The sequence below is a fragment of the Lepidochelys olivacea genome (assembly GCF_965140295.1).
Source record: "Lepidochelys olivacea isolate rLepOli2 genome assembly, chromosome: 7".
NCBI classification, from domain to species: domain Eukaryota; kingdom Metazoa; phylum Chordata; order Testudines; family Cheloniidae; genus Lepidochelys; species Lepidochelys olivacea.
The window spans coordinates 10,249,370-10,273,885 of NC_140417.1; the positions used below are offsets into that span (position 1 = coordinate 10,249,370).

Sequence of the window (24,516 nt, forward strand, 5' to 3'; positions counted from 1 at the left end):
ACCCTTAAGCCTATGGGTATCCAGCTGCAGGACTGGGGCCTCAGCTTGGTGACATCTGAGCATGGTAAAAAAAAATAAAAATAAAAACAAAAAATTATTTCCCCCATTCTTTTTAAGTACTTATCCATTGCTCAAATCCCTTTGTCCAGAACATACAGTGAGGACACTGATCTCCAAATGGTTTTACACAGGTACTTCTATCTCCACTGAGATCAGTGGCGTTACTCTGCTTTACAGCATGGTCAGCAACAACAGAATCAAGTCCACAGGATCAATAATGCCACAAAATCCAGAACAAAGTGCCCCAGTAACACGTGCCAGGGAGGAGGAGGATGGGGACAACAACAATTATGGCAACTCCCACATAACCAGCTTGCACCCCTAAAGATCATTCCCTTGTCCAAAACCCCAAGGCGGGGGAAGAAAAGCTTTATGCACACCCTACGAGCAAATGTTACTCCTACCCGCATGTGATTATTTATGGCTGCTGGGTGATCATTAGCGTGTGGCTGTAAATGATTACTTGTTAAGGCATTTGGAGCTTTTCCTGTGTTTTTTATTGTTTAAATCTAAATCAGTAACTCCGGACTGGGTCAGACCAAGGCTGACAGCAAGTTCCACTGGTCTCACGCTGAAGAGGCCCTGTCACCAGCCCCATTTCTTTTAAACAGGTGCATCTCCCCTGATAATCAACCCACAGATATCACACGGGGCGTGAGGAGGATGCCATCTGGGTGGCCCAAACCACGCAGGACTCTCTGGTTCAATACAAAGCGACAGACTATGGAGCAATGTTTCCCCATGTGAAACGCTGCTCAGTAAGTGGGCAGTTGCGTTCTGCATGAAGTCCAGCTTCCAGATGGTCTCAAAGTCTAGTCCCATTGCAGTGTGTGTTACAACAGCTTAGTCTGGAGGTAGCACACACACAAATACCTGGTGCTCCACCCACACGTGAAATGAAAATGTACATGCTTGTCAGTTCCTATCGATGCAGGGGGAAAAAAAAAGGGGGGGGGCTTGGCTTCACTGGCAACTTGAGCCCCCAGAAGCCCTTGGGGGATCCAGCCAGCCCAACCAGCAGATCTGTATAACGAGTGGTGCTTACATTCCTCCAGTCAGGAAGCTGATTTCATCTTTGCCAACTCTTCCTGTGGCTTTCCCCATTCTGCTGACACGAGCTCCATCTTACCCAGACTGAGCCACAGCTAGTTCACCCTCCTCTCAGCCCCAATCCAATTCACACAACTGGCTGTTCTGCTGAACGAGCTGGGTCAGATGTAATAAAAGACACAGGCTCCAATCACAGAATATCAGGGTCGGAAGGCACCTCAGGAGGTCATCTAGTCCAACCCCCTGCTCAAAGCAGAACCCATCCCCAACTAAATCAATCCTAGAGTTCAGCCACGCAGTGCTCGATACAGACCCAAGAGGGATTGGGGGATAAAGGGCCTGTAAGTGCTGGCCCCATTTCCTCCTCTAGACCCATGCCCTATGTGCAGGGAAGTTTCCCCTGCTGGAGGAATCTTCACTTGCCCAACTAGAGCAGCTTTGCTGCTCTTTTGAGCCACTGCAGCAGTGCTAACGTGTTGTAGCAGGGTGCCAGGATCTGGCCCACAGAGCTGGGAGCCATCTGTCAATTTTAGGGTTTTGTACTAGTGCCCATCACTGCTGGTCTCAACAGCTGCCTAAGCCACTGCAATCCATTTTCTCGCTAACCCTCCTAGCAGTCTCAGGATGCCAGAGAGGACAGGCAGGGCGCCAAGACGCAAATCTGCTGTGCCCTCCAAAAGACCATTCTCCGGGCAGAAAAACAACTGCCCCAAACTATCCACAGGATAGTGTGTTGCTAAGAAAGGAAATTTCTGTGCTGCCAAGGAGTTTGTGTACCGCTTGTAGCTTACTACTGAGAAGTGTTAGGTCTAGATTGAGGTTCAGAACGGCCATTCGTACACTTCCTGACACACCAGACCATATCCTGACATCCCTTCCTATTTGAGCAAAATCTGTGTTTATGTCAATAGGGGTTTTGACTGAGCACAGAGGGCAGGCTCAGGTTCATAGACTTATTTCCCAAGCTTAATTTTTCAATCTGGTATTAGATGAGAACAAAACTATGAAGTCTATGTTCTCTCTGCTATTATTCTGTAGGTTTCTTCCCTCTGTTTGCTTTTAAATATACATCTCTACCCATAAGAAAGGTATTTTTTTTTCTTATTACTCATTCACCACCCTGAATACAGGGATGGTACACAAACACTCTTTCGAAGAGGAAATGAATGAAATACATCTAAACAAGGAGAGTTTTGTGTGTCATGTGAAATCTAGGCAGGCACCACAATGCCTGATGAGACTGCTACAGAAACCTTAAGTGCACCAGTAGGCATTCTTCTGTGTATAGTCTCCTGTTCTCCTTATGGATAAAGATGTAATACAATCACTGCAGCAAATGGATGGCATAAACCTTCAGTACCTCAAATAGAGAAAGGCAAAGCAAAGTCCAGAGCCCTTTTATTTTAATTCCCAGCCATGTTTGTATTTTTATATTTTGATAATATGATAATAAAGGGAATGTAATAGACAAACAACTAAGTACTGTAATAAGCTAACAATATACTGTGTATTATAAATTCAATTGAGGTTTTTTCTAAGGTCTCTCACTAACCTATAATATCTCAAAACATTCAGCGATATACTAATAATTTTCTAATTAATTGTGTGGAATTTCACTAACAAAACATACGTATCACCTTGTTTGTGAAAGGTAATTGCATTCAGACCAACATTTATAATATACTGTACGGACAAAATATTTTCAGCTTTGCTTTACAATAATATGGAAAGCAAGTTCCTATTTCAAAATTGATTCATAAATCCATTGCATCATAAATCCCATACATGGCATAAATAAATTGCTTGGGGAAGTTATAGAATCTCCATCATTGTAGATTTTTAGAAGCAGGTCAGACAAACAACCGTCAGGGATGGTCTAGATAATACTTAGTCCTGCCATGACTGCAGGGGACTGAACGAGATGATCTCTCAATGTCCCTTCCAGTCCTATGATTCTACCTCCACTGTGTTCCAAACTTAACGTAGGGAGGGACCTATTGTTTCCTACTAAGTGAGAGCAGACCCATTCAATTGTGCGGTCTTTAATTGTTTTAAAAAACAGAGATATTTTGAAAAAATACAAGAGTACAAATATGACCAGAAAATCATAAAAACTCTTATTGTTCAGCTGTACAAGAAAGCAAAGATACAATCTAATCATTTAAAGAAACACTATCAAGTTAGTTTAGTATCCCATCTAGTCCTTCATGGAAACTATATCCGGGATGGTGTGTGTTATAACCTGTACATTCATATCTATATGTGTCACTCATATGAATGTCAGAGTCCTTCCTATGTAAGTTACAAAGTTATTCCTACTGTATATAACATCTCAACAGCAACTTTCTCAAGGATGTGTTCTTCTCTATATTATACATATACATAAACAGCTTGATTTTCTTAATGTTAGAAAGATGCATATGTTCATGTAGTTTTCTTTTCAACATGCTTTCAACCACTGGAATAACTCCCAGGCTTGAAAAAAAAAATCACTCATCTACTTCCCTGAGAGTAAAAGGGTGAAGGAAGAACACAACTATCCATTTCTGTGGAATCTAGCTTTCATCATAAACTAAACATTAAGTTTCTATGCTAGTGAAGAGAATCTTCTGAAATGTCAACTAATGTACACAGAACTGTTTTCCTTAGTCTGCAGACCCAGTTCCAATTAGCAGCCAAGAGAAAAGCAAGACTGGTCAATCTCAATGTTGCTACTCAGAATCTCTGTGGACAAAAGGGAAAGGGAAAGGAATCGCGTCAATTTCACTGTGCTGCTTGGGAAAGCTATGTAGAAAACCAGAGGCTCTTTGGAGGAGGGATGGAATAGCAGAGATATCCTATCTCCAGCAGTTGGCAGGCTGGTAGAAGGATGAAGACTACAGTAGGGGGGTCGGAGAGGAGGATCTCCTTCCAGCAGCTAAAAGGAGGTGAGAGTTCATATGAAAGATCGAGCAGGCTTCCTGATTGGAATCCCAAACACACCTGTCCATCATGTCACTAGGGATAGGGATGGCACTTCTCATCAGAGCATGTTGTAGGACCTCACGAGGGGGACACATCTTTCATTTTTCATATCAGTCTTTGGCTAGTGAGTGTCTGGTATCATTTTTCAAGCACAGATAAACTCTCTTTCGTAGAATATAAATCTTGGTTTGACACGTGTGTGCGAGCACGGGATTCAGACTAACCCTTAAGCCTGAACTCTTACAGTATCTTTCCAAACAAGAAGAAGAACTGCCCTTTACTTAGGAGTATATATTTCACTGTAATCAATAGTTAAAAATATAACGTTAGAAGTACCTTATGGAAGTGATGCAGAAATTTCAGGGGAAAAAAACATAAATGAAATAGCCTTCACATCAAGTGGAACCATACTTAAGAAGCATCTTCAACAGACAACCCCTGAATTAAGCCACCACTTTCAAACTACCACTAGGCAAGTACAAATTAGTTCAAACTTTTAAAAACCAACCCTGTGCCAGTGATCTGAATTTACAGGTACTTTAAAAGATATAATGCACTTCTTATCAACCCGGAGAATTCAAGTCTGGTCTGTTTTGTGGGAGTGGGTGAGTTCAGAAGATCTGCAACCGTATAACATAATGTAAGACAAGGAACTGTATACAACATGGTAACAAAGCGAGTTATTTATGATAAAATGGGTGGTACTGACCAACTAATTTTTCCTCACCCATGATTTAAATCCCTAGGGCACATCAACAGTAACACTAATGCCATGTTGGAAAAGTTAAAACAATTATAATCGTCACATCACAGATCATATTCAATACAGTTTTAAGAAACTAATCATGCATGCACTTGTGTAGCAGTCATCCAATTAGCAAGCCATAAAGCCCTAAACAAAAGGGCCAAATTCTGCCCTATCATAAATCTTTTGAAAACTCACTGCAATCAATGGGAAGAGAAAGCAAGGGCAAAATGTGGGCCAGGTTGTTGGCCATCATTGTAAATAAGCTCACGTTAGAGTCACCAATATCAGAATAACCAGATACTGATTTACACGTAGATATATGTAAATTCTACTAGCACCTACCTCTCCCTTTTAGGAGTGTGGACCGATAGCTGTCCGTTAGTTGAGGCGTGTGGGTTTATTATTAAGGAGGTCTTAGAAGGTGCTGAAGAGGAGACACATGTGGTGGACAGGTCCAAACTGCTGTGGTTGTTGCTTGCTGTTTCCTCTGCTGTATGAGAGCTTGTCACTTCTTTCCAGAGCTGCTGCAGTTCTGTTGGAATCATGCCTGAAACAAACAAATTGGATAATTAAATCAATTAACAGCTAATTCGGCCCTCTTAAAACAGTAATTAAATCAAAGAGTCAGTAAACAAAGCCTAGTGTTAGTTTTCTGTGGGGTTATTTTTTTTTTTTTTGAACTAAAGGCTAATACAGAAGTAACACTTCATGTTTCCTGCTAAACTGATTAGCACCCAACACGTAGTTCCTATTAAAGCAAGATTTCTGGGGGAAAATATGTGCCATTAATTAGTATTTCTATGATTTTTGTACCAGAGGGCCCAATCCCAGAGACCCTTTGGAGGCAGAGCTCCAAATGAATTTTGCCTGTGAGATGACTGCAAGAAAGTGGGGCCAGGCTATACTCTGCAGCCATCTGAAGAAGTTTTGTTGCGTTTTTAAAAAATAATTGAATACATTCTAATCTATTTTTAGAACCAAGGAAGATCTTCAAATAAAAGTATTCAACTGTGTTATTATGACAACATGAACCACAATATGACTAATTTTGTGCTTTAGTTTTAAATGATGACAAATAGCTTTATTATTAAATACAGTTTTTATTAATCACTTTTAGACATAAATTATGAAATCATATCGTCTTCCAGGAATGCTTTTCAAATTTTAACAGCCAAATTGATTATACTATGATTATTTCATTAACACACCTATCTCTCTCATTAATTTTGGTTTCTAGTACTGCTCACTTAATTGATGGATGTGTCTATTGAAAAACTGTATAACTTTCTATAAAGTAACACTATTATTACTGTCATTTCTTAGATCAATGCTAATGAGCCATTCACAAGTGAAATGAAAACATAAAATAAGCTTCAAGAAATGTTGTTTCATAGTAGCTTCAAAATGGACACCAGCCTTATTTACAATGTTCAACCAGCATTCCAGGTGAGATAACTTTACACAACACCAGTGGGATAAAATTCACCCTTGGTGATACATCAGGGAGTAGTAACGTGGCCCAATACAGCCTGGACTCTAGACTTTGATCATGTTATAAACATAATCTTTATTCAGAATGCATGATCTAACACCTCACATTCTCACATCACAGAATGCTCGTTCAGAAGGGTACGGGAGAATAGAACAAGCCGAAGTGACGGCATCTTTTTAAAGACATCTAAAACCTATAAAATCCTGAACGTTTAAAAAAAAAAAAAAAGTCTGCTTTAGAGTAGGACTTCCTGGGTATTTGGTCCAGTGTTCATTGTTTCAGGGTGTTGTAACGCTGCAGCTATCCTAAGGAAATCTGCCATTTTCTGAATACACAGCAGCAGCTCAAACAGGCATGTATCCTACCAAGCCTACGGTATTGGGAGGGGGGAGGCAGTATGCATTATATTCATTTGAAACACATAATAAAAAATGCCAAGGTCTAAATTTAATTTATTTTTGTCATTTAGAATACAATGGATAGATAATCATCTCAACGTGATCAGCCAAACATCTTTACTTTGCTAAACTGTTAAAGATTTTAATTATGCTAGCTTTGGAGAGCACTGGTCTAATGAGGCGATAGACTCCAGAGAATCTAAGTGGTTAAGAACTGTGAAATGAGTCTGATAGGATTTTTTTATATTCACCGTGGATCGTTTGCATATCAAAGAGGAGTAAATTATTGCACGACAGACCAATAACCTTCCCCGCCTTTCTGAGAGTAGCATTAACAAAAACAGTTGGTCTCTGCTAACGGTTTACTACAAAAAATGCAAAAATGCTTAAGTATCTGCAATTACTATATATTATAAAAGAAGCTTCAATTTTATACATTAGGTGATCACACAGTCTTAGGACACATCTATTGCTCTAAAGCCAAGTCATTTTTCTTTCATACATATCAAATGCCAATTATATTTTGATGGATTTTGTCCCAAATGAGCATTTAGTTATTAGACATATTCAGTTATTACTTGTCCCCTGAAAATAAACCTCTGAGGCAAATTAAAGAAAGAGAAAGGTCATTACACAAGACTATGTCCTGTTTTGCTGCATCTGGGCGATTATTTTCAAACACCTTGCAAAGTGACAGTGTGGGATGTATTTTTAGCTAACATACTTGACAGGACTGTCTGCACACTAACAATTACCTGTGAATAGGGCTGACCCTTACACCACTGTTTACTCAATTGCAACAACAGTGGATAGGCTTGTCTGTTGTTGATAACATATTGATATGAGACCACATGAGTCCACGACACCAATTTTTATTTTGGAGGGATAAACAAATAGAGAAAGAATAATAGTCCATTTATATTATGCAAAAAGAAAAGGAGTACTTGTGGCACCTTAGAGACTAACCAATTTATTTGAGCATAAGCTTTTGTGAGCTACAGCTCACTTCATCGGATGATTATTATTATTATTTTCCACTATCTGTAGACAAGTAATAGGTTTTTAATTGGGAAAATATTTTAGAATTCATCTATATCATTTTTGGATGTATTAATGCTTCTTTTGAAGACAAAGCTTTTAAGTGTTATAGTAATAACCCCCTCCCCCAAAGTCAGTAGGTTTGTTCTACACTTAATACACAAGCATAACTCATATTAACATTAATGAGAATTATAGTCACCTTTCAGTGTATGAGGGTAACGGTCAGTTTGGAAGTGGAAGGCAGCAAATGCTGTGTAATAGAATTGTAGGTAATAAGAGCCAGGGTTTCAGGTCAGACAGGATTAGATAACAGAATTGTAATTGTGACATCATATATATACACACAAGTGATACCAGTTACTTTTAAATGACCAAATCACTTGGTTAGAAAGCAAAATTTAACTCTTCAACAATAATTCCAAAGATGATTCCTAACTAAATTGTTAAATTAACAGCTGAAAGATATGCTTATTGCTCATCAATCTAAATGGTTCTTAAATACAGTGCCCCTAAACACATCTTCCAAAATGATGAACAAATGCTAAAAATCAAATCAAATCAAATATGCCTATTAACATAATAAATGATGTAATTTACCCTTATATAATTGCACTTTAATATTAAGGGCCACGTTTTAAATCAAGCCTCTAAAATTGCACATGCAACTCTCTGTGGCCACAATTATTTATGTCTGCAACTTTGCAAGTGCAAACAACAGGATTTAAATGTATACCTGCCTAATTTGTGAGAGCAATCAGACAACTAGATGCCTCCATCCTATTATTTGCACCCAGCAGTGATCTGAAGCGAGATTTGCTCGTTTAATGTTATAGCCTGATTTTGAAGAACTAGCTTTAATAGTTCAGAATACTGCTAACATTGGGTTTATTTTAAAATTGTGGCTGTGTACAGATGTAAAATCCAGATTATAGATGTGTCCAAGTACAAAAAACTGCGTCGATTACAAAAATATAACATTAGAGGATGTGCTATTTTGTATAAGACAATAGGCAAGTGCTGAAACAAAAATGTAGTTTTAAACAATGAATGAATTCTGAAAACCAAAACAAAAATTACATATAAACTGTGGTTCACTCCTTGGGAACGTTTATTAATATTACAACTACTATATGCCATCTAAAATACAACTAGGTAGCAAATGCTTTAATTTGTCATGAATACAAGTCTACATTTACTCGAGGTTTGTGTGTGTTTTACAGTATTTGTTCCAGTCTGGCAAAATATTCTGAAAAGAAAAGGGTACACTAGAGATACTTTTTTAATTTGTAATAAATGCTTTAATTTATTTTAAACCATAACTCTGGCTCATCATTGCATTTTTCAGGACAACTAGTCCCTTTCATTATGAAAGAAAATGCAGGCACAGGTTTAAAAAATGTATGTTGTGGGGACAGTTGACAGATTACTGTTCATGGAACTCAATTTCACAACCCCAGGTATCACTGGCTCAAAGACAAACTGAGTTGCTCAACCTCTTTTTGTCCTTGTACCTCCATACCCAGGTGACCATGTTCAAGCAAGCAGAAAGTTGATTTAAACCTCATAATGACATCAGTTTTAAGCCATCATCTCTCTCTCTGATGAAAAAAAAAAAAAGTCTTGTATTCCAACCTGCCTGAATTCTCAAGTTACTTTTTTCTTTTAAACTGAGTCCCAGTTTCACAAGAGATGATACCAACACTATAGTTCATTTCCCCACTAGAATCAGACCTCTGAAGCACCTTTGTTTATATTTATGTGAACTCTGGCATGCAGCTAGGCACCCCTTAGGTTTTAAATATGCTACTTCCCAATGTTGTAGGGACTAATAGTTATACTACACTGCTAACCATATCAATCAATGCCATGACTGCTGAATTACCTACTGGTGTCTCTGATGTGTTACTGCACAGATTACACTTCATGCATCACCACATTCATTTCTTTCACATTACACATGAGCGTGTCTTGTCACTGCCCAATTGCCCTCTTTTGGACAGCTTAACTGATGTACTATACAATGAACCTTACTGAGCAAACTTAATAGTAGAGAGGCTGTGGGAAAAATTAGAAAGGTTGAAGCTTGAGTCCAGTGGGTGTGTTGGAACAGCTTGCGATGTTTCCAACAATAAATCTGAAGGTGTAATTAATGCACGTTGTAACATTTTGCAAGTACAAATGGCATAGCCTACATGCCTTTTTTCTGGATTAGTTCCGTACTATTGCCCCCCACCCCATTGACAAAGATGCGCTAGAGGAGGAGTAAATATCTAAGGCCCAATCCTGCAGCCTTCACAGACACTGCCTCCACTGAAATCAACGGAAGATTCGCATGCATGGCAAGTCCAACATCAGACCTCCATTATTCAGGCAGCCAAGGCATAAATGACATATGCAGAATTTAATTTCTTCAAACTGAAGTTAGGAAAAGGATGGAAGTAAACATGTGGCCCAATCTGGCCAAGGAGGATTCCAACACACTAGGTATCTCCCTACGTCCACTGAGGAGAGAATTGCTGGCTATATCACCCTCCCTCTGGCAGCAATATGTATATTTGGGGGGGGAATGGGGAGACAAGGAAGTATAACTTCTTCCCTCGGTTTAATTGAGTGTATCTGAATATAAATGCACTACAGGGTTTAGCAACTGGTAGGAGCCTTGAGGTTAACAGCTTTGAAGAAACCAAATCATTCAACCTGAGCTGACTTGAGAGGCTAAGGTGACTCTTTAAATTTAGCACACATTTTTTTTGTGGGGGAGGGGATGGGAGAAGGGAAGAGGAGAGTCTTCAGAAATACCAGCATTATATTTTAAAGACCTGCTCCTCCTCAAGCCATGTCAACTTCGAACAATCTGCCTTCTTAATGAGAACAGCCTGGGCTGAGGCTGGTCTCAGTGTCTTAAGGCTTGTAACACAGATTAACCCAGTGAAAATGAAGTAGAGGAAGAATAAACCATATATTTTTAACCATTCTCAAAAGCACTGCTAAATAAAAAGGACCTATTGACACATTTAAAGAAATCTTTAATAACCTAAGTACTTCAGAGGAGTACTAATTTACTGCAGAGTATGTGACTGTGGAAAGATGCAAGGGGTCTGATTCTCAATTTATGACAGCATAACGCTACTAACTTCAATGGAGTTAATCCCAATTTGCTTCAGTTTGAGAGGAGAATGGAGCTATGCCAGTTTATACCAGTGGAGGATCTGGCCCACTGTGTGTGTACTTACAGTGGAATCGAGGATGAGTAAAACAGGCATGGAAAAATCCCAAACATTCCCACCTTTGCTCAGATCTAGAGATAAAAGGGAATCAAACTCCCAGCGATCGGCAATGTTTGGGTCTGAGTTTCCCATGTCTGATTTCCTGTCAGGAAGGACCTGAAGTGCCGAAATAACATTCCAGAGGCTGTTCTCCAGCTATTCCTAGCCATGACCAAAGTGCCAGCAATCTTTCTAGCAAGGCCTATTCTGAACAAATCTGGATTTGTAGACCCAGGAGGTTCAAGTCCAGCCTTCTGGACACTCATGCAAACTCAACCCAGACTCCATACTGTCTGCCCATCTCTAACTAGAGCAATCCAACACTTCAGCGTTGTGCTTCCCAAGAACAGTTACAAACCTTCTAATGAGCAACCTGCCCGTCAGTTCATTTTAGATGTATTTGCTGTCTTCTCTAACACCCCAAGATGGAGGTTTACAGCTGGCGGTTCCCAGACCGCACACGTACCTTGAGCAAGAGGCTGCAAAGGGAGAGCAGCTTGGCCAGGCTGGATTGTTAGCAGACCTTGGCGCTGCAAAGACAAGAGATGCTGCTGCTGCAGTTGTTGCATCTGTAAGAGCTGCTGCTGAAAGGCCAACTGCTGTGTAGCCACTTGCTGTTGCTGTGGCTGAAAGGGGGGGAAAAAAAAAGGCACATTTGTCATTCCAGAACTAAGTATTTATACAAGGTATTTAAATGGCTCCCGGTTTCAAAACACTTCATTTGATTATAGTCATCACCAAGAAAGGATATTAAATGGAGGCCCTGACCACTTCTCATTCAAGATCCCAAGTCATAATTTCAGTAGTAGTGTTAACCACAAGATGTGGCCCAAGTCCACACTGGGCAATTCCATTCTTCCTACCAAAACTCCCCCTGCACTTCACCTGAAATATTTATTTGGCATTTCTTGGTCTAAGTTGTGCTATATTGCACTACAGAAGTTTCACCCCTGAAGTGGTCGCACTTTGGTGGTGAATAAAGCAACCCGTGTGTAGTCTAAAGTACTTGGTGATGCTTCAGGATGAACAGCGTGAATATAAATGGAAAATCACACTGCAAGGTCATATCATACTTAAGAGGAATGAAAAATAATCCTGTGCCATGCTCCATTTACGCATGCAAGGATTGTCTCAACTATTAAGGCAAATGATTGGGTTAATTTATTGCATTTTCTATACTTGCTCTCTCTTATTCATTAATCAAGTTACAGTACTTTCTCCTGTATATTGAATTGTTCCATGCTATATTTAAGACTTTTACTTTCTGCACTTTGAAATTTTTAATTATTCTCACTATAAAGAAGACAGAGTTGCTGTACTCCACGGGGATTTGAACCTTGAACCTCTGAGGTGTAAAAGAACATGTTGCTTTTCTCACTATTGCGCCCGGAGAAGCTTTTAACTACTCTGTTTATCACTTCTGACATAAATAAATGAGAAAAAATCAGACCTTTGAAGAAGAAAAACTTCATCTAATATTGTTAATTAGCCATGACAAACGATGAAATAACATTGTAAATCTTTCATAGAAACAGCCACTAGATTTTAATTACATACATTCATAATTTAGCAAACAACATCTTACTTGAATGTGAGTGTTTAATAAGTACTGTACTCCGGGCTTCAGAGTCCTTAATTTTGCTTCAGTTTAAGGAATCCTCTAGGTTTTGTTTCCATGCTCATCTTGTATTTTATTTGCTTTGTTCTTAAAAAACCATGAAAGGCTTTGCATTTTGATACATATCTTTTTATTTATTGTACAATGACAGGAGGAAAACTTTTGTTGTGTAAAACATCAATACATCATGCCAGTGTTTAGCAGTTCCTTGTGCTAGCCAAAAACAATTTATGTAGATTTCCTTAGTAATTATCTGAGTGATAGAAAGATAATACAGTGCAGCAGTACAATAAATAGAAGGAAATTATCTAATATCCCTAATCTGCTAGGAATCATATCAAGGTGGAGGTCTTATCCCCATTATAGCTAACAATTACGGAAAGAAAATTAACTCTTACAAAACTGCAGGCCCAGACACTCTTACGAAGTGTCCAATCATCACCTTTTTTCATTTTAATGCCTTACAATCCCTTTAAAGATCCTGGGTCAGATCCTCAGCTTGTGGGCAACAGTGAAATCCACTGAAGGCACTGGAGCGACACTGGTTTACACCAACTGAGGAGCTGGCCCCACATTTTAAAAAGTCCCTGAAAAAATGTAAGGAATCAATTCACCCCATTCACATATGGAATGCTCCATTCGGATCATGGGAGAGGCATCAGTGCAACGATGAGAGAATAGACCCAGTCACGCTCAACTTGATAGAAGCTTGATTTTCAAAAAGGACTATTGGAGAAAGTTAAGAGCAATGGAAGCTATTTTTGTTCTAATCCCCAAATGCCTTATTTTATAGCAAAAACCTAACCAATCTCATATTAGCATCCAATTTCAGGCCTACCCCCATACCACTGAGAAAGTTAATTGAGTTCCATTCTGAAAAACAAAATCTACAGTACCGACAACAAAAATTTTAATAAATTAAAACTAAGAGCCAGCATTTTCATTTGTAAAACAGCATGCTCAAAATGATCCAATTGTTTTTCCCATTTTGCAAGTGATCAGATTAATGTAAACCACAATGATAGTGATGTTCATGTTTGAATAATTTTTGGCTCTTCAGATATTCTCATAATAAAAAATTATGAATGCGATCATATTAAAAAAAACGGAATTAAAATACTCCCTGGTATGGACATGGTTACTTGCCATCTTAATGTAAATTAAGATTTTACAACACTTTATTTATATAAATTGACTGATGCTTGTTTGGTTCTCTTCTCAGCTATCCCTAAGAAAAGCTCATGAAAGCTCTCTACATTTGAAAAGCCAGGATATAAAAGTATACAAGGCCCATTGTCCAAGAAAGAATTTAAAAGCAACACACGTTGCCAAACTGTGCTCCCCACCCAGTTACCAAACACAGGATACAAGTCAGTTTGTTTACTTCTCACAATTGAATGCATACAAAAAAGGTCTCAGTGCAGTCCTGTTGTCAGGTCAGTAGTCAGTGTTAAAATGCTGAAATATCCTGATAAAACTTGCATTTTTGATCCCCTCCCATAAGCTTCTGTCAAAGGTCTGTTTTCCTTTCTTAGGTTACTCCCTACCGCCTAACATAAACTGTCAAAACTGCTGGAGGACAAACGGCCTTTTTAAAACAATCCTCTTAGCCCAACTTGAACACACAAAATGGGATTCTTCTGCTACCTTTATTTAAAAATTAATTCTGTCCGCTGCTTCTCAAAGTCAGTTCTGTCAGGTATAAGGGAATCAGTTTTGTAGACTAGATGAGCTAGAGCTTTAAAAAAAAAAAAAAAAAAAAAGATTCCAGTGACTTACAGAAAGAGCTCTTGCAATCACTAATGGGAATTGTGAGCAGAACTTGCTATGCATCAAGCTGTAAATTCCCCTTAATATAATGTAAAAGAAAAGGTTGCAGAAGTCCTGTGTATTGTCCTGGTTATAGGTCAAATCTCTCTGACTAACAGAGTTTTGGTGGTGGTGGCTGGGTTTTTTTGTAAACTGATGGTACAATATTATGAGCCACTAATGACTGGGGGATAGAGTACATTAATACGCTTGTTCCATCTGTCAATGTCCAAGTTCAAACCATGTTAAAATCATAACCACCAGTCCAGATCACAAAACTGCTAGCATGTGACTGTCATTTTTATCACAAAATAGGACCACCAACTGCATGCTAATTTAGTAAGAACACCCTCTTTAGCTCAGGAAAATGGGGCTAAAAAACCTGTGGGATGAAATGCATTGTTGAAACAGGCCTCTAACCAACATCATCGGGGGAAAAAAAAGAAAAAGTAGTAAAAGCAAGTCTTGGACCCTTATTCTCCTACGTCTATTATATTATAATATTCTTCTTAAAACAGGAAGGAGTCTTTTCTTATTGTAACTCTGGATAGTGCAATATCAGAAGTGTGACCACAGTAAATCAGTGTGTTAGATATTAAAATGCCATCGCATTGTCTAACATCCCTTCTTGCCTTTTAACACAAAGTCTGTTTTTTCTTTCAACTCCAAGCCATCATCTTTGTGTCGGAGATGCTCTCCTGTCTGACAACAGCAATTTAGAAGAGTTAACTTTTATCGTTCATTCTGCTGGGTAACTTTCCCCTTCAAATTTCTTTATCTGCCCTCTGAGCTCATCTGAACTTTCATGTTCTCCCAGCATGCAGGCTTGCATTCAAAACTATGTCTAATAGACCAAATAAGAGGTTAATAAGAAGTGGCAACAGAAAGAAAAAATACAATCCCTGGTAACTGATAAGAATGACAGTGGCAGCCCTTTATTGTTTGTCTTCAAATATAGAGTTAAAGATCTTTAAAAAACTAAATTTTGATGCCTTTGAAAAGAAAGAAGCACAAAATAACAACAGGGGGTTATTGCCTGCCAGCCACAGGGGAGAAGCTCCATAATTCTTATTCTCCCTTTTGAAGGCTGTTAGAAATCTGATTCAAAAAAGCAACAGCAGAAGGAGAAAGCCTCTTGAGGCTATAGCCATTTCCTGTGATCATGCATAATGTGCTTCAAAAGTGGGTTTTTACCAATTCTGTTGATCAATTGCACCTCCTTCATATTCCCTCTTTTTTCTGCTGTGTTTACATCTGATGTGACTCAATGACAAGCACTGTCTGAGACTGTGAAACAGACCTGTCATGTTGATTTATGGGCGCATCAAACCACGACTTGTCCAAACTGAAGCTTGCAGTTCATTAATTAGAGAGTTGTGACTTTGAAGTCAGCTTTCAGACTGTGGTTTTTAACATTTGGCTTAATTTATATGCTCTTGAATGTGGATCTCTAAGGAAAAAACTGAAATTCCCTTCTTGTCTTTGAACTTCTTTTGACCGCACAATAATCATTTCTTTGTCCAGAGTGATGCCTGCATCCCAGAGTCATTAACGCACATTGAACTGCCACTGATGAGTAAGCCCTACTGAATTAGAAAAACAGCCAGCAAAACAAAGCTGAGAGCATTCTGCACACTGATATCTCACAATTACATGCCTTCCCTCCCTGTGCCATTTCCATTTTAATTACTGTTAGTCCTTTAGATTTACATTTTAGACACATTTTAATCTGTTCCCTTTTTATTATAGTGGTGCCCGTCCGCACATTGTAGTTACGGTTGTGTCAGCGTTTCCACTATAAACCCCCTATTTTCAGTGGTTTATAGCTCAACTGTAAAAATTCACACTGGGTTGAAATGTGGCATGGACGGCACAACTCGCCAAATTTGAAAAGAAAAGAAAATTGGTTGGGCCGTTTTTATTTTGAGTACTTCGTGCTGCGTGCCTGCCCCACGACAGAAATGCATCACCGCTATGGAAGGCATTACACAGCATCTTGTGCCAAGAAGCAGCTTACTAAGAGGAGTCCAGTCAGACACTGAGGCCACAGACTAACTAATGTTCAGGTCCCTGAACATGGATTTACATAGTTTCTCATGTCACTTCAAGGAGGAATTTTGGTTTCTTAAACTTTAAACAACAACAATATCACTATAAACTATGCAAGTTATGATTGTGATAAACGTTTAGAAAAGCAAGTGTATTCAAAGTTCAGACAGATACTTTTGGCCCTAACTTGGCCCATTCTGTCTATGTATTGCAGTGACAACAGATCGATGTCTCCTGCTATTATACATATCACGCGTGCTGTAATAGCTAGGCACAATGTGAGGAGTTGAGGATGGCCCTTCAGTCTTATCTTTGCATCTCAGATTTTGTTGATCTGTGTCACAACAAATGTTCCTTAAATGCAGTTCTTGTTCTAAGTTACAACTATGACAAATGTGTAATCTATGCCTCTGCCTTGATACAGGGAACCTGCACTCAAAACCTCTTGAAGTATTTCCCTGCTTTGAGAGCACAGCATCTTGACTACTGCATCCTTATTTTCACCCAGTGTAAAATAACTCACTTCCAAAAACCACTCTCCTAAGACACTAGTCAAGATACTTGTTCCAATACTCACACCAAACAGCAAGGTGTGATGTTGTGTATAAAATATGTGGCAGCAAGCAAATAGAAAGCACAAGAAAATATAAGAGAAAACAGGACAATAACTCTAAAGCTGAAAGCTGAGACCTGATAGAGTCAGCTCACTTGTGTAATCATTTATAAGATGAATGACAGTTTAATAGCTACTAGGCAGTCTCCTGGGATCTGTGGTTTGAAAGTAAAATGGGTATTGTCTGTACCTCTTTAGGCTGTTTTCCAGCATGTTGTTGCTGTAAAAGTTGAAGCTGCAACTGTTCCTGTTGTTTCTTATAAAACTCTTGAAGCTGCTGCTATAAAGAAGAGGAAACACGGTAAGTAACAAAGTGGAGGGACAATTCAGTGTCCCTTTTGGTGTAACACACAAACGGTGATTTGAAAAATAGCATCCTTTTATCTGTAATGGTCTGACCTTTAGTTTGAAACTCGACAATAAATTCAGTGCACACTGACTATTCTTGGCATTATCGTTTGAAAAGTAATCTCCAAAATGAACTGATGAAAAACATACCATTTTCTACACAAACTAATTAAACTAAGGCAAGGAATGACCTTTGATTGTAACAACAAAGCCAAAATGCCCTTGCTGAGAGAGGCTGGTAAATTTCTGTTGTGAAACATATACATGCTTTCTAAATGATAGGGTTTGACTGTATTAAGTTTTGTTCAATACATACACAGACATCACAGATAATACCCCTCCCACTCCCCACTTCCCAGATGGATAGTAGATGTACGCAGTTTAGACATCCACTCAGTGAATGAGTGAGTGACAGAGTGACAGTGAGGAAAGACTACACAAGGTTAGCTTGTAGTGGCCTTTAAAGTCATCATGGAATTAATGAATTAATGTTGTACAGCACATTAAGATAAGTAAACTTTAAAACCATACTTCATTTGCTGCAAACTTTTAACTGACACAGGCTCACATGTTGAAATGGGGTACCAGGAAAACTAATACTCCACAATACATTCGTTTGTTGAAATTCAAGGGTTAAGGCTTGCAAATATGCTACGTTTCTGCTGACATGGTTTTGACAGTCCCTATTGTGCCATATGGGTTTAATAAGCTTTAGAATGGAAAACACCTCTCTACTGTAGTCTTTGTTTATTCCAACTAGTCAGAAGGAAGTGATGTGCCAAGGAGAATGCAGGTGTAAGCAATGGCGGCATCTGTAGGATTCTTGTTTCTTAAACGTACATCGTTATGTAGCTATTTGGGAAAAGCTGTTAGCTTTAGTCCCTACACTTACGTTTTCAATAGCAATAGCTAGCTTTAAATACAAAAGAGCAATTAGCTCACCCCAGATACATCTACTATTCATGTTCTGTGCGCATATAAATCTCCTCACTGTATTTTCCACTGAATGCATCCGATGAAGTGAGCTGTAGCTCACGAAAGCTCATGCTCAAATAAATTGGTTAGTCTCTAAGGTGCCACAAGTCCTCCCGTTCTTTTTGCGAATACAGACTAACACGGCTGCTACTCTGAAACCTGCTGCAGTATATAGGCAGCTTTCTCCCCAGGAATATTGAAGGACATTAGCACACCTATAATAGCCATCTTACCAGCTGTAAAAGAAACAATTACCTGTTGAAGCATGAGTGCCTGCTGCTGCTGGAGCAGGACCTGGAGTTGCTGGGGAGTTAGCACTTGTTGCTGGAGGATCTGCTGCATTTGTTGGGGAGTGATAACTTGAGGTGTCATCATAGCCACTGACACTGGAACCTAGAACATTAACACAGTGGGCATAAGAAGCCAGAACACTTTGTAAAGAGTTCTACTACAGTTTATTCTACTTTTTAATATTAAGCATTTATTTGTTATCTTGATAATTATTTGTCCATTGCTATGTCTACGGAACTGGTTCAGAAACCATCCTGTTTTCTGCTGTATTGCTTACTTCTCATCCTCTGTCGTGTCAAAGTAACAAAAAGCGCAAGAGCTTTTAGAGTCCAATGGAGTAAACATGAAAGCACTGATTTTATTTTCTCCCAGCTACATCTTCTTTCTCCAAAACATTATTGAAATGAAAATTATTTCAATATATGAATACAGTATAAGCTGTCAAGATAGATTTATTTTTAGAAGAAACAGTCAACTCAAAAAAACAGACACAAAAAAAACAATCTGGTGTCCCACACTGATGGGATCCAGACCCTCGTAAGACAATGATTTTAAGAAAATGAATGAAAGCTCAGGGATGTGACTAACAGAACCTATGTTCCTATGCAATTTTAACAGAAAGACCCTACTACAATGTCTTTACCGTTCCATATTCACCCAGCATACAGATGTCTTCAATTCTTTCATATTACGTGAGATACCATTAAAAGCCGCTTTCTATGACATTTCAGTGACAAACAGCTACAGTGATGAACTTGATAGCATTTCATATTTGCAACTGTTAACACGTTTCTGCACGGGCATCTCTGCAAGGAACCTGTACACTGTATCTGAAAGGATGATGTCTTGTTCAGATAAAACACTGACATTAAAATGACAGGCTGTCTTGGCCAAGGTTACACAAATTGTATTCAAGCGGATATCTAATGACAATGCTATGAATTCTGCAAGCTTTCTAGAATGTAATTTAGCTATTCAAAATAATCACTGCACTTGTATTTAATTTGCAGACTACATGAGAACCATTTTGTCAGTCCCAGTAATGCAAGAAGACTATTTCACAAGAAATAATAAAAAAGGAAAAAAAGAGAAAGAGAAAACAACAATAGAGCAAAAAGACAAAACCCATATGACTTTTAACAGTAATATTTAAGCACCTTACTTTTCTTAAGTTTCAAATCAAATATGTGACAGCACAGAACTAAAAGCAGTAAAGGATATACTTTGTTAAAAAGGATCTCTTGTCATCTCATGTATTACAATAAAAGGTAATAACATGTTTTGCACTTTCTCTGCGCACCACTTTTTAAAAATCAGCAGACAATAGCTGATCAGAAGATAAAAGAATTTTAAAAAAATCTTTCAGAGTAGTAGTAAGCAAGAGAGAAATGCAGTATTAATTTTATGTAACATAATGTCTTAATATGCAGTTTATCTTGACTTTTTCACATGATTTGTCCTGCCATTTGCATAGCAAGCTCTCATTCCTAATTTCACAGTCATTATGCACTGATGTCCTGATTTCTCAGCATCACTAATTTTGATGAACTAAAAATGGTTCCTGAAGGTCAGATTCACGTACAGTGCACATCCTCCAGTGCTGTTGTGTATATGTTATGTGCAAGCCCCACGAACTGCTTTTAAGACATTTGTTTGAAAAAGTCCAAGAAATGGTTACGCACTTTTGATAGCTCATTAACATAGCACTGGAATGTCACCCAGGAGTTCTCTGTACTGCCGAGTGCTTCTGAAGGTGCACTACGGTATACACCTCTACCCTGATATAACGCGACCCGATACAACACGAATTTGGATATAACGCGGTAAAGCAGCGTTCCGGGGGGGGAGGAGGGCAGGGCTGCGCGCTCCGGTGGATCAAAGCAAGTTCGATATAAGGCGGTTTCACCTATAACGCGGTAAGATTTTTTGGCTCCCGAGGACAGTGTTATATCTGGGTAGAAGTGTACATCTGGACAATCCACCATAATATACAACAGACCGTCACATCTGATCACTCAGAAAATAAATATTTAGTTACGGGACAGATCCTGTTTCCATTGAAGCCAACGGTGAAACCCTCAATGGGCTGGGACCAGGATTTAGCTGTATGTGTATTTCTATAGTGAACATACAGGACAGCAACGGCACTGCAGAAGTGCCATACCAATTGAGACAGACCCCGAGAAGCCTCAGTCATCTGTTGGTAAACTCATTAATTCTGAGCAGCCTAATCCACGTGACTTTTAAAATAACTTTTTCGAAGTAGAAATTTCTTACTTATATTCGGTAGTCACCATACTAGCCTTTAAGCTTTATTTGTCTTTGTTACTCCATCCCAAAAGAAGTTTACTTTTCCTTGAGGTTTACACTATCTTTTATTGAAGTACAACTGAGTAAACAGAGAAGGAAGCATGTTTAAGTATGTTTTCTGTGCTATTCTTGGAAGATATACAATACAAATACTCTTCAATCAGATTTCTGACAACAACCAGGGACACAGACAGGAACAGGGTGGGGTGCTGTAAACCCTACAGATCAGTGATTAATACTAAGGGCCACATTATTCTGCCCTTGGTTATGGATGGACAACTCCCACCGACTTCCATGGGAGTTGTGCACATGGGTCTAAGGGCAATATTTGCCCCTACATTTGAAAAGTGTTTGTGTCCCTTCCAACAAAGAATTTCTAAACAGAAACTGTTAACACTTTGCTAAAACAGAAATGTTTTACAGGTAGCAGAAAACACATATATGGCATCTTTCAGACAGCAGGAGCATGCTGATGAGCTCAACTTACTTTTATCATCTGAAACCACGTTGTCACACCAGCTAGCTCTGTACTGCAAAAGAGGGCTCAGCTTTTAATTTATAAATGTAATAAAAGTTAGATTTACCCAAAGTTTCTGCTCCAGCATATCATGAAAATAATTTATGGAAACCTTTAACAAACATATTCAAATGGACCAGAAACTATTGTGTCAAAGAAAAAAAAAGAGCACTGTTTAAGGACTTTAAATAGTTAAGAATTATGGCCTATATATCCACTCCCTTAACTCCCAACATCCAACCTGTTCATGTAGCTAGTCCCTAGTAATACTAGGAATCAAAGGGCATGCAGCACCAGCAACAGCCTATTATAGCCCACACTTTATTACCCATTACTACTGAGGTCATTAGCGGTAAGAGTGATTGTACCGGTCTTAACCTATTGATCATTGTAACTACTATCATTTAATCCCGTGTTGAATGTCTGGAAAGCTGCTAAAGGCACACAAGAGAGAGTGCTTTAGAGTTGAGAAATATAGCCAAAGCTTGGAAATTACACTTTGATTCATAAAATCTAGCCAGTGGTTTAAATCAATAGTATTTAAAACAGTCATGTAAGTTCTTAACTACAGCTCTCTAATATTTATAGATCCCTTTTTGAGTGTATTCAGTCAAAATTAAATTTTATTTTAAGATCCTGTACAATATACTTTACATTACTTCAGAGAAAAATATTTATTTCTGATATTTTGTGTGACAGTAAGTCAAACCTGAACTGGGGGTTGTAAGTTAATTTGAGATTTCTCGCTCTCAAAGGTGAATTTAAATGTGTTGCCAAAAACAAAAACAATTATAATTATAAACCTACATTGAAAATGGCTTACCTGTTTAAGCACATGAAAATGAGTGTGTTTTATGAGTTAACAATGAATCACAGAAGGCAGTTTATGAAGAACTAAAATAATTCTGTCTTACTGCCTTCGGGGAGTTGAAGTTCAAATTAAACTACTGGCAGATACATATAGAGAATGGTAACTTACCAAGAACAATAGAAATCACCCTTAATTAGTTGTTTATTTCTATTTTCAGAAAGACATAGTATTGTTGTTGTTGTTGGTATATTTAATAGACTTTATGCTGAATTGTTGACCGATAACAATAGGGTTTGGGAGACACCCAGCTGCATGTAAATCTGGCAGTAGAGGTAAAAATACAGCTGCATTTTGGCTTTTGGAACTCTACTAGTATAGACCTGCTGACATCCTAATATCATCAACGGCAAAAAATGTCTTTAATATTAACAATTGCTTTCAGACTCTTTATTATTTCTCTCAAGGCTCTGTTTGCTATTTCTCGGGATTCCACAACAATCCTTTCCATTCTGGGCCATCTCCTCAGCCCTGCAAATATACCATGTTATAGGATGCTTACCAAGAAAAAGAAAAGAAAAACTTAAAGAACTTGGGCCAAGTTCATCCTCAATGTAACAATGGAGTTACACCGATGACGCATTTGGCACTGTTCTATCTAAATAGGATAGAGTTAAGAGGAAGAAAATGATTATAATCTATTTTTCCCTTTTCACTTATGTTAACATAATTAAATACTAACCAAATATTTTTACCTAGTTCAAACTTGTATACAGAATAAACCAGCATAGAATGCAATTTGCACATATCTCATTATTGGAGCTGGCTGTACTACTGTTAACTATCACAATACATTTAAGAGGTGGATGATTTCTTTAGGTTAAAAAGCCCCCCAAACTAAAATCTTTGTCAGCAAAACCCTCATCCCTTGTGACAGCGTGTTAAAATTTGGCACAAATCAAGTTACCATGCCAAGTATCTGGATTTCAAGACAGTGTTCCTTTGGATGAAGGCTTTGTTGCCAAAAGTTAAATGGAGCAAAAATATAACTGAACGCGTAAAAAGAATGAAGGATAGAGCAGTAATTAAAAATAGTGGACTACATGAAAAATAGAGCTGTAAATAAATAACCATTAACCTGACTGCCTATCGTAAGACTAAAATGTGAAATATACAAAATACAGAAACCTTCAAGTGAAGCAACATAAAAAAATAACTGTGGTGACATCACAAGAGAAGACAGACCACTGATGTATTGGAAACAGAAAAGCATAATGCCGCAGTCTGTATCTGATGCTTATAAAATAATAAAGGACTGAACACAGTACCCATATTCATCCTGGGAGCGTCAAATATTTCTGACATAATATTTCAATCATCAAAACAACAACAACAACAAAGCTAAACTGCTTGAACTATTCATGCAGAAACTATCATTCTGTATCATTATGAAAAATTGAATTTCACTTTTAGACAACTATTTTGCCACAATACCATATAACACATTAAGACAGGTAATGTTTATTATATTAATGTAAAATCAGCTAAATAGTTAGTCATTAGCATAACAGTACGCTGCAACAATATAACCCCCTATTAAAAAAGAGGGGGGGGGAACCCTCTTTAAAATTCAATTAACATTTTATTTTTATCATTTAGTTTATTACATTTTATCAAGAGGAGCGATATTCCTTTGATTTATGTAACGCAGTAATCTCGGCTCTCTTGGAATCCTGCAAGATTTCAGAATATCTACTCTATGAAGTCTTCTGTATTATTCTCTAGTCAAAACAAAACTGGTAAAATTTCATCTTTTTAAACACAGAATGGGACATTAGAAGAACTTAATTTGATCTTATCTACCACTTCTCATGCATACCAGGTCCCTACTAAGTGCTAGGATAATTGTTTCAGCTATAATAAATAGCCATTTAATTTGCATAAAAATATAAAGTTTACATAAATTAAATCCTTTCTACTCGTAACATTTCTCAAATACAGATGAAAGTGGAATGCACACAAACAGTCACTGAATAAGCAGAATGATCTTTTCAACCTCACAATTTTTTTACATTAAAAAAGTTTCTTTTTTTTCTGCTCCACCCACATGAGAGGAAAAATTATAACCTAAATGTACTATTCAAACTAGTGATGCCATT

General features: G+C 38.1%; 1 protein-coding gene across 15 annotated transcripts in view; it reads right to left on the minus strand.

Annotated features, from left to right (window-relative positions):
• FOXP1 (forkhead box P1) overlaps positions 1-24,516 on the minus strand; it is a 494,495-nt gene that overhangs the window by 72,344 nt on the left and 397,635 nt on the right. For 14 of the 15 annotated variants that reach the window (XM_084634567.1, XM_084634565.1, XM_084634566.1 and 11 more), the window contains 4 exons: positions 18,687-18,824; positions 17,299-17,388; positions 11,486-11,645; positions 5,165-5,369 (listed from right to left, as the gene is read on the minus strand). In XM_084634567.1, the coding sequence (XP_084490693.1) occupies positions 5,165-5,369; positions 11,486-11,645; positions 17,299-17,388; positions 18,687-18,824 (593 nt within the window). The remainder of the gene's footprint in view (positions 1-5,164; positions 5,370-11,485; positions 11,646-17,298; positions 17,389-18,686; positions 18,825-24,516) is intronic. The other variant, XM_084634560.1, reaches the window with a different exon arrangement.